Raw genomic sequence first — 14,433 nt, 5'->3', positions numbered from 1 at the left:
AAGTGTAATTCCTGCTAAAGCGAGGGGGTTGAACTTGCAGAAAATCCTTAACAGTTAGCATGAACTTGGCCTTATCCTCCATCTTCTTCAGTACCTCCTCTGCTTTGCTGCCAAAAAGACTGTTTTTACGCAAAGGTACATCCAAAAGCTTAGCCTTGACAGGTTCTGGAAGAGGCTGTTCTCTGAGCCAAGCGTGCCTTCTGATAACAGATCCAGCAGCCATAGCCCTGCTGGAGGCCTCAAGGATGTCAAAACCATAATGCAAAGAATGCTTATTGACCAGACTGGCGGAATTCAGTAAATCTTGCATGTCTTTACTCTCTGCCAAAAGAGGTACACTTGCTATCCTAGACTTAATAGTCTCAAATGCGTGCTGCTGGTACTTCAGCATATGAAATAGACAATTGGTAGCCCTAATAGCTAGGGTGGCAGAAGTATAAACCTTCATGCCCCACCTATCTAGGTTCCTAGACTCCCTGTCAGAAGGAACAGAATTCCTGGTAACAGTAGCCTTAATTCCTTTAGGGCCCTGAGAAATAACCTCTGGATCTGCCAATGGATTCCTGAAAAGAAATAGATGAGAATTAGGAACTCTGTAATCTGTCAGGTTTCCTGGGAGCAGGAGGAATCGAATTTGGAGACAAGGAATTTTCCAGAAAAACATCATCAACAACTTCCAACACAGGGGGAATAGCAAGTGGCTTATGCTGAGGTAAATCCAGAAACTCCCTAATCCGTTTCTTGGATTGGGGATAATCCTGACTTTCCCATTTAAAATGTTCTCTGAGGGTATTTAAAGTATCACCAAAAGAGAAATCCTCTGGAGGAGAGGCCCAAAGGGATAGACTCCTCTGTATCTGAATCCTCAAAAGGAGAAAAGGCCTAAGAAAATTCCTCTTCATCAGCAGAAATGCTGGAAGAATCATACCCTGAGTAGAACAAAACCTCAAGAGAAACATCCCTACTCCTTTTAGGAGGAGGAGGCTGAGAACCCCTAATAAGAGTCAGCAAATCATTAGCCATTTTAACCATTTGGGACTGAGGGGAACAAAAAGCAGCTGGAGCCTGCCTTTTCACAGGCTTATGAATGGAAGGTTTACCTGCAAGCATGAAGGACTCAGGAGGCCTGGCAACAGCCGAAGTTGCAGCCGAGGTTGAAGGAAGAAGTTTGCTGTCAGAAAGTAAAATGGAGGCCTCGGACACCGGAGTCAGCTTAGCGAATCTGGCTCCAGCAGAAGAGGTGACCGGTGACAGGTCAGAAGGCAAAATGGAGGCCGAAGGCCTAAGGGACTCAGACTCATGCAAGGCCTGCAGTTGTACATCTGTAGACTGCAAGGACTGCAAAGGTGTCTCACTGGCTACTGCCTGACTGACTACCAACTTAACCTCATCCTTAGCTTTCTGAGGCCTGTTGCGGTCCTTATCCTTACATTTCTTCGGAACACGTGAAGCCTGAAGACTGGCGGACGCCATACCAATGAACCTGGGCCAAACTCCAAAATGCCCAGCCAAAATCTTAGCCCGACGATGGATAATACGCGGATTAAAGGAGGCACAGAGATCACACGTCGTGGTCAAGGCCTAAACAAATAATGCAATAGGAATGAAAATCTCTATGGGGAATCTGCTTTCCACAGGTAAGGCAGTTATTAACTTTTCTGACATTCGTTAAGGCAAGAAAAGAGGATCTCCAACAGGGTACTTAGCTGTAGTAGATTTCAACTCTTGTAGTCGGAAACCAACCAAGGTAAACTGCCGACTGGCACTCGTGCATGAAAAGCTTCTGCTTCGGGTTCCGCAGCAAGGAAGACTGAGGAAGTGACGTTGGTTGCCTCCTTTTGTATCGGACGCCCTGATGTCCTTTACAACTGATGGCAACCGACGTCATTTTTACTACCTTTGGTATTCTGGCCGACTGAGGGCTACCGGGAGCCGGATAACCCATCTGTTAGGACTGCAACAGTGAAACACGATGAACATCACAATAATCTTTCCTCTACCTAAATACAGTAGTTTATAGACCTATAATGCACTCTTATTTAACTATGCAAGTTTGTGGACTCTTGTGTTTCAATGCATGTATTGAAAATGAGTTAAGTGAGCATGTCTGAGCTTCTGAGCTTGCAGAAATAGAAGTATACCACAAAAAAAAAGTAACAGCAGTAACCTAGCAGGCTGAAAGTGTCTAAAGTAAGCTCAACACGCCATCATTGTTTATTGTCTGTAAAAATATGTACATGGTGCAGCTAAATTATGTGCTGGCTTAGGCACACCAGGCCTCTCTCATTTGCAGTCAGCAAATATCATTGCTACTGCATAGCTCTTGGTCCTCCAGTTCAAACCATGGCTGGGGCACCTTCTCTGCAGAAAATGCATATCATGCCTATGTCCATGAGCATTTTTACCATGTGCTCTGGTTTACTCTCACATTCTAAAGGTAAGTTGTCAGGTGAAATTGTCTATAGGTATGTATGTAGTGTGTGCAACCTATACTGGGTTGGCTTGCTGCCCAGGACTGCTTTTCTACCTTCCACATAATGCTTCCCAGGATAGACTCTAGCTTTCCTGTGACCATGAGCAGGACAAAAATGGTATCAGTAAATAAGCATTACAATGTACATGTGACTGTGACCTGCTTAATGAGGCTCCTTGTTCAAAAGCACTCCACTTCCTGTGATTTGTGACTGTCTGCTAAGCAGAAATGCATTCGGCATATCCATGAAAACATGCACTGACTATGCAGTCAACTTAACTTTACTAGATGGCGCCTTTAAAGATTCAGTCACCCTAATAATTAATTTTCACCAGTGCTTGTGCAATCACCTTCAAACTGAAGGTGTGATCTGTGGAATATGATAGAGGACCTTTGAAGAAAACATGTGAAGTTATAATTCTTGTAAAAGGAAAATAAAATGTATGGAAAGAGTATAATACCTAGCTTTTGTTTCCATTTCTTCATACAGATCCCTCTTTTCAACTCGACATGAACAGAAGTTATTACAACCTTTCCCTGATGAAAAGGGTAGGCAAATATGTGCTTTTGTAGTCCCCAAAAAACGTATTCTTTGGTCAGCTATAAGAGCCATATATATGCTCTCACTGCTGTTGCTTAGTAGTTATGTGTACTACAGATCTGAAATAAGATACCAGAATCTGTGATTTAACAGATGGGATGGCGTACTCACAATTACTTTAACATAATAAAGGAAAGCAATACTTTTGAACATCACCACAAAGGTATCATACAAACATTAATAACACTGTTATAGAAGAAAAAAGTCAGTTTCACAAACTAGTCACTTCACCATCGGGCTGTCATACTGCAATATCCCTATCTATGTGTCTATTAAAAAAAGACAATAAAGCATTTTATCATTTATCTCTGTGTTCATATGAATGTGTTTGTAAATGTGAGTTCACTGCTTTTTAAGGAATGGGCACTTATCCACCTGGAATGTTGAGTCCCACCAAACTCATTTCATCCAAAACTATCAAAATTCTATTCCAAGTTAAAATGTGGTGAAAGGCCATGGTAAGGATCCTAATAAACCACCCAGTCTCATTTAATCTTTTTTTTAGTCATTATATTATGTAAAGGAAAAGAAAAGTACAGTTGTGTACACTTACCAGAAATGTAGATGTTCGGGTGTACTCACTGTTGCAGTCATTACATTTGGATTATCTGTTTGCAGTAGCCCTCAGTCGGCCTGATTAACAAAGTATTGGGTCCTGCGTCGGTTGCTGTCCCTTCTTCCATGACGTCAGGTCATCAGGGGTATAAAACATGCAGCCGACGCCATTACATCAGTTTTTCTTGCCCCAGATGTCAGGTGCCACCCCTAATGGGAAGCAATTAAATCTATAATACAAGGATATACCTCCAACAAAAAAGCAAATACACTAAAAAGCTTTTTGAGCATAGTAAGTGAGAGTAGAGGTATAGCCAAAAGAAGAAAGGGGGCTGGAGGGAGGGTTACCAGGACTGCAACAGTGAATACACCCGAACATCTACATTTATGGTAAGTGTACACAACTGTACTATGTTCTTTGTGTTTCACTGCTGCAGTCATTACATTTGGGTAGATTCCCAAAGCTAAGGTTGGGAGGAGGAATTTAAATAGAATTAGGACCAGCTATAAGGCCCTGCAAGACTGCAGTGGGAAAACCAGCTCTGGATTTAGAGAAAATTGGCAAATGATAATACTTGGTGAAAGTATGTACAGAACTCCAGGTAGCAGCTTCTAGGATATCCCTTGTAGGGATGCCCCCGAGAAAGGCTGTAAAGGTAGGTGCAGCCCTGGTGGAATGGGGTCTGATGCCTTGTGGGATAGGTTTTCCATGGTGCTTATAGCAGAAATGAATGCAGTGGCCTATCCATTTTGAAATGGTTTGCTTTGAAATAGCTTTCCCCTCTGTCCCTGCAGCAAATGCCACCAGCAGTTGATCAGATTTCTTTTGAGGTTTAATCCTGTCCAAGTAGAATCAAAGTTGTCTGTGCACATCTAAGGAGTGCAGTATCCATTCCCCATTTGTTCCATGGGTTAGGAAAGAAGGTAGGCAAATGAATGGACTGATTAAGAGCCACACTGGATACCACCTTGGGCATGAAGGAGGGAGTGGTTTTGAGGGACACCCTGTCTGCATGAAAGATGATGAAAGGTTCCACTGCCATAAGGGCCTGTAACTCGGATACCCTTCTTGCAGAAGTGATTGCTAAAAGGAAAGCTGTTTTCCAGGAAAGGAACTTTAAATCTGCAGTAGCAGCTGGCTCGAAAGGAGGAAGAGTGAGTTTCTCCAAAACAAAGTTAAGGTCCCAGGCTGGAGCTGGAGCTCTCCTCGGTGGCCTTAAATTTATGGCCCCTCTGAAGAACTGCTTGAGCAGTGGGTGAGATAAGAGGGGAGGCTCTGTGCTATAATGAGCTAAAATGGCTGAGGCATGAATCTTGATGGAGGAAAAGGACAAGCCCTTATGAAGCATCTCAGTCAAATATTGTAGAATCTGAGGTAAATTGGGCACTGCTGCGCTCATCCCTTGACATTGGTTCCAGGTACAAATTCTTTTCCATTTTGCAGCAAAAGATTTTCTAGTACTAGGCCTCCTAGTCTCTAAAATGATATCCATCACTGATTTACTGAGGGGTGGTAAAGGAGAGATTAGGTGATTAGCCAGGCTGCTAAGTTCAGGGTTTGCAGCTGACGGTGCAGAATCTGATTCTCCTGCTGAGAGAACAGGGAAGAAGTCTGAGGCAGGTGCCATGGGGCCAAGCGTGACACACTGAGCAGGAGGGGGTACCACTGTTGGCGTGGCCAGTCTGGTGCAATTAAAATCATCCTTGGTTTGTCCTGTTTGATCTTTAGTAGTACCTTGGAGAGCAGAGGCAGAGGAGGAAAGGCATAAACTGATAGGTTTTTCCAGCTGAAGGATAGAGCATCCACTTTCCAAGCTAGTTTGTGGGGAATCCTTGTGCAAAATTTGTCCAATTGATGGTTCTGGTGGGAGGCAAACAGGTCTATATCTGGGCTCCCCCATTTGCTTGTCAACATGTTGAAAATCCTTGGTTCTAGTTTCCACTCTTGTGGGTCTATGAGGTTTCTGCTTAGTCCATATGCCAGTGTATTTAGTTTTCCTGGCAGGAACTGAGCTTGTAGATTCACTTGGTAGCTCAAGGCTGTGTTCCACAATGCCATGGCTAGTCTGCAGAGAGGGTAAGAATGTGTACCCCCTACTTGTTTATGTACCACGTGACCATGGTGTTGTCCATCTTTGCAATTAGTTGTCCTGGAAGAATGTGGTCCTTGAAGGCTGTCAGAGCATTCTGTACAGCTAACATTTCCTTTTGATTTATGTGTAGGTGCATTTGACATGGGTTCCATTTGCCCTGAATGCACTTCTCTGCCAGGTGAACCCCCCCATGCATAGTCTGATGCGTCTGTTGTTAAGGTTTGGACTGCAGGGGGGAGTGTGAATGGTACTCCCTTGTTTTGGTGGCAGGCCTCTGCCCACCAAAGGAACTCTAGGTGTAGACAAGGTATGATAGGAATCATAGCTTCTAGATCCTGTGAATGTTGACACCATAAGCTTTTGAGATACCACTGCAGTTTCCTCATATGCAGCCTTGCATACGGAATTAGAAGAATGCAGGAGGCCATGAACCCCAAGGCCAGCAGTATTTGCCTTGCAGATAACTGGGTTTTTGTGGCCACTTGTTTGAAGTAGGTTGTCAATTGAGTCCGTTTCTCCTGAGTGAGGAAAGCCATCTGGGAAGTTGTATTCAAGCTTGCTCCCAGGAATATAATTTGTTGACAGGGTACCAGGTGTGATTTCTTTTCGTTTATGGTGTACCCCAGACAAGTCAGTACCCTTTGAACAATGGCCAGATGATTCAAAGGTATGTCCTGGCTTTCTGCCTGAATTAGACAATCGTCCAGGTATGGATATATTTGAATATTTCTTTGCCTGCAGAATGCAATGACTGGAGCTAGGCACTTAGTAAATACTGTGAGCGCAGTAGATAAGCCAAAGGGCAGTGCAGAGAACTGATAGTGCATGTCGCCTGCTTTGCAGAGTAAGTATCTTCTGCAAGACTCCCTGATAGGGATGTGCAGGTATGCTTTTTTTAATTCTAGTGTTGCTAACCATGCATCTTTGCCTAGCATAGGAAGCAGCTGGTGAAGAGTCAGCATCTTGAATTTTGGAATCACCAGAAAGGTATTTAGAGTAGAAAAGTCCAGGATAGGACGCCAGAAAAAAATCTTGAATAGAAATCTTGTCCCTTTTCCTCTTCTGGTACCAACTAAATAGCCCCATTCTTGAGAGAGTACTTGATTTTGGGCCTCTGCCCACTGATTTGCGGGTAGATCTGGCCACTCGCTTGGTGTTGGTAAGTAGTGGAAGTGAAATCTGTATCCTTGGGACACTATATTTAAAACCCATTTGTCCTGGGTAATGATTTCCCAATTTTTGGCCTGCAGACCAATCTTTCCGCCTAAAGGAGCATTTAGTTGAGAAGTGCTTGGAAGTTTTAAAAGCAAGTCATTGAGACAGTTTTCCATGGGGGGAGTCTTACTACTCCCTGATTGGGTGCGGAAACCCCCCACTGCTTAGTCTTGTGTGTCCCCTGGGACTGAAACCTGGGGTTTCTGCTGTACCTCGGTTTGGCTTGAGAAGACCTGGAAGGGGCTGGAAAGGACCAGTTCTTAAAGGGCCAATGCCTACTAAATCTAGGAGGCTGAACTTGTAAGAAATCTTTAACAGTTTGCATAGATTTAGCTTTATCTTCCATCTTTTTAAGAACTTCCTCAGCCTTGTTGCCAAACAGGCAGTCCTGATTTAAGGGAGCATCCAACAATTTAGCTTTAACATGATCGGGCAAAGATTGCTCCTTAAGCCAAGCATGCCTTCTGAGCACAGACCCAGTAACAGCAGCCCTGCAAGAGGCCTCTAATGAATCAAATCCACATTGCAAAGTATGTTTTCCAACCTGTTCAGCAGAATGCATTAAATCCTGTAATACTTTATTTTCCGCACAGTCAGGAATCAACATAATTTTCTGCTTAAGCAATCCAATAACATGTTGCTGATACTTTAACATATGAAACTGGCAGTTTAAAGCCCTAATGGCCAAGGTTGCAGAAGTGTAAACCTTCTTACCCCATCTATCCAGTACCCTGGAGTCTCTATCAGAAGGGGTAGGATTTTTAGCAGTAGAAGCCTTAATGCCCTTGGGTCCCTGTGAAGTAGTCTCTGGATCCGCAATAGGATTTTTAAAAAGGAACTTGTGTGAATCAGGAACCCTGTAATATCTGTCAGGTTTTCTGGGAGCAGGAGGCAAAGAAGATTCTGAAAAAGTATCATCAACAATGTCTAGTACAGGAGGAATAGCTAAAGGCCTATGCTGAGGGAGGAGTAAGAAATCCCTAAGCCTCTTTTTTGAATCAGAAAAATCCTGGCTTTCCCAGTGGAAATGCTCCCTTAGAGTATGTAAGGTTTCACCAAAAGAAAAATCCTCTGGAGGGGAAGCAGAGGGAATAGAATCCTCTGCATCAGAATCCTCATAAGTAGATAAGGGCAAATCCAGATCATCAGAAGAATCAGAAAAATCAGAATCCTGGTCAGAAGAATCATAAACAACTTCAGTCCTAGGTCTCTTAGAAGGGGAAGGCTGGCTTCCCCTGATTAGAGTTATAAGATCTTCAGCCATTCTTATCATTTGTTTTTTAGGCATAGAGGACTGAGCATGCGGCCTAGGCATCGTTTTTTTTGGCATAGTTCGAGATTTAGGCCTAAACGAAGAAGGAGGCGTCGGTTTACTATGCAAGTCCGTAGGCCTGAATACACCCTCAGAAGCCGGTGCCTGCACAGCGGCTCCAGACCCATCCAAGGTAGAGACATCCGCAGGTTCCATAGTTGAAACATCTCGCGGCATACAGGACTCTGAATGGGTCTCAGTAGAGGCCTGCGAATCAGAAGTAGCGGGTATCAGGGGCTGCAAAAGCGCCTCACTGAGTACCGGCGAACTGGCGACTGGCTTAGGAGAAGCGTCGTCGGCAGTTTTGGACCTTGGCAGCCTGTCTCTGTCTTTATTTTTGCATTTTTTCGAAATCCTGGTAGTTGGATGGCTAACAGATGACATTTCTGGATAATTAAACCGAGAACTGAAATATTTAGAGACAAAAATATACCGATGAAGGATAGTGCGCTGATTAAATAAAGAACAAAACCGACAGCAAGGTATATCGTGGTCATGGCCTAGGCAAGGAATACAGTATGAATGAAAATCTTTATGAGGTATTTGCTTTCCACAAGTAATGCAATTATTAACTTTTACTGAAATTGGTAAGGAACAAGAAAAAGTTTCCCCAACAGGGTACTTAGCTTTAGTTGAAGACTTCAGTTTTGAAACTCAAAAATGAAAATTTCAGGATTCGGCCGACGGGCACTTGCGAACTGCTTCTGCTTCGGGCACCGCACGGCAAGAAAGACTGGTGTAATGGCGTCAGCTGCATGTTTTATACCCCTGATGACCTGACGTCATGGAAGAAGGGACAGGAACCGACGCAGGACCCAAGACTTTGTTAATCAGGCCGACTGAGGGCTACTGCAAGCAGATAACCCAAATGTAATGATTGCAACAGTGAAACACGAAAAATATCCTTTGAATACTGTTAATTTTACACAAACAAACAAAAATAAATACAAACTGAATGCTAAAACTGAGAAGCTTTAGTGTGCCATAGATGCAAGCCAGGGAATGAAAATCAGATCAGACAAGAACAAATGCAAGCATATCAGCTGAATCGGTCATATGAATGTTGGCAAAATACTACAAGAGCAACAGGACTTTAATCATAGAAAAATGTTCCCCTGTATTAATAAAGATATTAACTAAATATAAACGATTTTAATTGTCTTGACATTTGCAACACCTAAAGTCGATTACATAATTAAAAAGTTCATGTTTCAATACCTGTATAATTGGAAACTGATGGGTAATGTAAACAACTATGCTCTGAGCCTTCTGTTAGCTGTCACAACACACCAGAAAACCGAATGGTTTGTATGAACTGCTTCTATATTGTGGAGTCTTACCAAGCCACTACATCAGTGCTTCACAACTGTTCCTGAAAAAAGGCAGCTGTGCCTAGTGGGTTTACCCAATTAAAAAAAAAAATGTATATACCACTTTGTATTCCTATGCCAACTTGGTCTCTAGCACATTCAAACACATGGTTTGTTGTAGTGCAACTGTTTTCTAAGGCTGTACATATATATGTATGTTTTCACATTTAATGTTTCAAAGCCTATAAATATAATTGGCGGGAAATCATTCTCTGGATTAATACAGATGTGTTTACTATCAAACTAGATTTCTAGGCTGTCTTCCCACTTAGGGTTTCTTATCAGTATACCTGCCTCTAAGGTTCAACAAAACTAATAAGTCCAAAAAAAACTAAGTTCTTGTTCTACATCAGACAACAGAAAGACTGATTAGATCTGCAAAACAGCAAATCATGGGCTAGGCTGTTTTCAGTCCATGAGTGCACAACAGCAGTTGTATTACTTAAAATAAAAAGTACTTAAAATTAAAAAAGAAAAGTGACAATAGGAATATCAACTTCAGTAGTGAGAGTCATGCATAGACAAAGTGTGCTTCTGTCCCAGAAAGCTAGTAATAAAGTGTTTATCTTCCATGATCCTGACTGACAAACATGTCTACCCACCAGCCTCAACAAACTGTCAGTCATTACAATATCTACATCAAAGCAATTGGTCTTGTTTTCTCATACTTACAAAATAAATTCTACTGTGCATGAAAGGGGCTTTATTTTCATCTTTGTAGTGAACAACTTACCCCATCCACAACCACATCACACACAATAGCACCTCTAGGCACATCTTGGTTTAAATACTAGGTTTCACCTTGCTAAGGTTCTTTAGAGACAAGAGTTCTTCTCTTAGCAAGCCAGCAAATCTGCATGGTGTCAATTCATTAACATCACATACCAATGGTCAGAGTATGAGGTGATGTGTGTGTGTGTCTGATTCCCTTTTTGATAAACATCCTGTCGAAAGGATCTGCGTCGCCCCAAATTAACACCAGTCTGTTATCATAAATCTCACGCAACAGATAATAAATCATCTGCTAGGTCAGTCCTGATCAAGTTTTAATGTTAGAAAGGAACCACCGCAAAGTAGTAAGAAGAAGAAAATAATAGTCACTGGGGGGCAGACATAAGCCATCTGGCTCTAGTTCTGGAGTAAAATGTTTTCAGCCCTAAATAAAATCAGCTCCCAGAGCTGCTTAGAAGTAGAGAGAGTCATTTTGCAGTTTGTTTTCCGGTGGCCTGGTGGGGCGACCAGTTAGCAGCGAGGTATTGCAGCAAAGACTGTGTTCTGGTGTCTGCTAATCTGATAATCCTGTGGCGTCTCAGAAATGTGACTTCACATCCTTGATCCTCTCTCCTGGAGAATCTGAATGGAAAAGAAAACAAAACATTAGCCAAGAGTGTTACACCTGTGCACTTCCAACTCCAAATACCTAACCCCCCAAAACAGAATGATGTGTTTTTTATTTTGAAATTGAATCTGCATGTGGACATTATCACAGTAAAAATGCCATCGTCTGTTTTAGCTTCCTATAATAAATGTCACACAAATATGTTACTGTATCAATTTACTCTTGCAGTCTCTCTTCCTTCATTTGACTCTTAATGAGCACAATTTAACTCTTGTGAGTTTTACAGATGGTAACTCGTGCTATACTGTAACCACTTTTACTCTAACACATTTGTGTTTACTTCTGGAACCTTTTTATTATCTAACCTGTAGCACTTCATCTTTTATTTTTATTTTCATTGGACCTAAACAGATTTCTCCTTTTTATTTAACCCATATTCTTAAAGGTTTTCTATCAGCTCCCAACTGAAATTACAGCTCTTATGATGCCAAGTGCTAACACACTGAAAAAAAACAAACAAACAAAAGACCGAATATGCAGGACAAGAGAGAATATGGAACATAGCTCTTCTCCTTTAAACTTGTTTTTTGCAGGGAAGCAAGCCCCCTTGCACAGCCGAACTTATATACCAACTCCAAGATTGCCATACCTTGGAGAAAACGGAAAATTCTGAGAAATGGCCATCTGTTTTTTCGGCCATTCTGGTTCTGTATTGTGGTACTTGTTCATGTGAGTCCCAATATTTTAAATGGTTACCTTTCCTATCACATATGGAAGCATGCTAAACAAGTTAGCCAACTAATCTCATTGCTTATTTGTATTTGTCTTTCCTCACTGTTCTCCAATATTAAATAAAGTACTTCTCAGAGCTAAGAGATTAAAACATTCTGGTCTCCATCTGTACTCTAGGAGGCAGGCACTAAAATGCCAACACTGACTCTATATTCTCACAAGAATAGGTTATGCCTCTTAGCCTCTATAAAACAAAGGGCATTGCAGATGCCTTAGCAGTCTTTACTTCAATTCTAATTGGTCTTCTGGACAGACACAAATCACTTTACTAAGTAAAAGTCAAAGCAACAACACTTCATGGCTAAATAGCATCACTCACAACCAAATGAAAGAGAAGTATAAAGACTAGTTAAATCACAAGCACATCAACAGCAAACTTGTTCTACAAAACTAGACTGATACATTTAACAATTGCCAAAGAATAAGGACTGCAAACCAAGCCTGTTATAATTATCTGCAAGCAAACAACAAACTATTTTAAATAATTTTGGGAGTCTATAAATAAACTGCTTAGAAAAACAAACATTTACAATAGCAACCCTCTTTTGAGTGACTACTTCCCCTAGAAACTGCAAAAATATTTACTAACTGCTTCCACTAAACAGCTACATATTACAGCAGTAACCAAAAATAATCCAAGCTGCCTCTGAATTAACTTCACAAAGGAGACAAACTTTCAGCTACCAATCAGTCAATACTAACAAAAAGAATATGGCTCTGCATCCACTGAAACCCATCCAACTTGCCTCCTGAAACAGCTGACTATATGTATATCCTCTAAACATGTTAATAAATTGCATTAAAGAAGAAAGACTCCTTTCCACCTGGAAACAAGCAAAGCTTAGTCGACTCTTGAAAGGTGGTAACCATCAAAAAGTAGAAAACTATCTGCTAATAAAATGTTTGTGCCAACTATCAAAGATAATCAAATGAACTGCCTTCCTGAATGAAAACAAGCCTGTAACACCTACTCAACATGGACTCAGAGCTGAATGCAACACACACTCAGATGTACAAAAAATATTGACCAGGCAACAACAAAAGCAAGTCTTTCAACAGCTGCCGTATTCTTTTCTTTTTTTAAAAAATATTTTACAGCTTTGTATACAATACGAACAGCATAGTTAAGACAGTTGTCAAAAATGATAGAATCAACATCAAGAAATATCGTCAAGAACAAACCAGCATATATTTATACACTAACAAAAAGAACCATATACAAAAGTGCTACACATCAGACTAAGTAAACTAATAAGATAGTTTATAGGAATTGGATAGTCAGGAAAATAAGTCAGAGAATTTGAGGCCCCAGTATGAAACAGCTGCCATATTCTTGGACTTTTCTAAAGCATTAAACACTGTAAATCACCAATAGCAACTCAAAGTTAACATTATTGGTTTCAACAAAACAGCAGTAAAGAGTACTTTTTATAGCTCTACATACCTGCTTAAAGTTGCATTACTGTGCCTTTCTGTTTACTTTGTTACTGTTTTTTTCCCATTCTTTTGAGTACCCCCAATGAGACATTAAGCTAAGAGTTTCTGAAATTCTAACCACAGGACTGGAGCTCCAGTTTTGTCTTCATTTGATTGGGTCTCTCTAGCAAATCTGCTATATTTAGCACAAAGCTTCATCCACACAGGGTCTTTCTTCAAGACTCTGAAAGGTATGAGATACAGGCTTTTCATCAAAAGGGAAGAAAAGTATTTTTAAAAAAATGCTGCTTAAATATTTAAGCTGCACTTATAATGAACTATGAGGTGATATTTTTTGCATTTCTCTGCTTTTTGTCCATGGTTTAGCCAAAAAAGGTATCGGTTTGCATTTTTAGTTTGTTATGGGATCTTAGTCTTGCAGCTTCATTTGTAGTTGTTTGAATATTGTGTATTACTGCAGAATTTTAGCACTGTTTATGCATTCATACTACACTTCTATATCCATAAATAGAATTACATGTTAGAAGTAGCTTTTTTTGTATTTTCAACCCAATATGGGGACCCAGCCTTGTAGCTTCTTTCACAGTTGTGGCAGGACTGTGATCTACTCTCAGATATGACCTTCACTTAGTAATTTATTACAGTGTTACTGGTAAATTTCTGCATAATCTGGTGCCTTAGTCTGTGGGAGGATTGTAATAGAGACAGTGATTGTGAATTCTGTTACAGCTGTATATACCTGCTTAAAGTTGCATTCCAGTAATCTGATGCTTTAATCTGTGGTGGGATTGCAGTAGTGGAAATATTGTAAATTCTGTTTCAGATTTGTGCGTCAGTATTTATTTATTTATTTTATTTTACATTTGTTGACCGGGATAGTCTGACTGAATACATGTCCATTTTCAGTGGAGGCCCAGGGAGAAAAGCTCCAAGATAATAATTCACATCGAACATTTAGTAAATGCTAGTTTCAAGCAGATTACAGTCATAAGCAATACCAGCAATTAGCACATATAGTACTAACTTATTATAAAGCACTTTACAAAACATAACATTATTTTCAAAGTTAAACATACATTCAGTACTTTTTAAGTGGGTATTTACAGCTGCAAAGTTGCATCCCAGTGCCCTTCTGTTTGCCTTACCATGATTTTCCTCTGTTTTTGAGCCTGCCTATATCCCAAATGAGACACTAAGATAAAAGTTTCTGAAATTAATTGCCTTGTCAGGGTAGTTTTGTCATAGC

General features: G+C 40.8%; 1 protein-coding gene across 1 annotated transcript in view; it reads right to left on the bottom strand.

The window, feature by feature from the left end:
* Positions 1-9,205: 9,205 nt before the first annotated feature.
* The window catches only part of KCTD2 (potassium channel tetramerization domain containing 2), a 551,781-nt gene continuing 546,553 nt past the window's right edge, over positions 9,206-14,433 (bottom strand). Inside the window, exon 6 of the mRNA XM_044068805.1 lies at positions 9,206-10,972. Within this exon, the coding sequence (XP_043924740.1) occupies positions 10,943-10,972 (30 nt within the window). The 3' untranslated portion in view covers positions 9,206-10,942. The remainder of the gene's footprint in view (positions 10,973-14,433) is intronic.

This window comes from Protopterus annectens, chromosome 4.part0 (assembly GCF_019279795.1).
Source record: "Protopterus annectens isolate FY-2018-M chromosome 4.part0, PAN1.0, whole genome shotgun sequence".
Lineage (NCBI taxonomy): Eukaryota > Metazoa > Chordata > Ceratodontiformes > Protopteridae > Protopterus > Protopterus annectens.
Note: the sequence above shows the minus strand (reverse complement) of the source record. Positions and strands in the feature narration are given on the sequence as shown.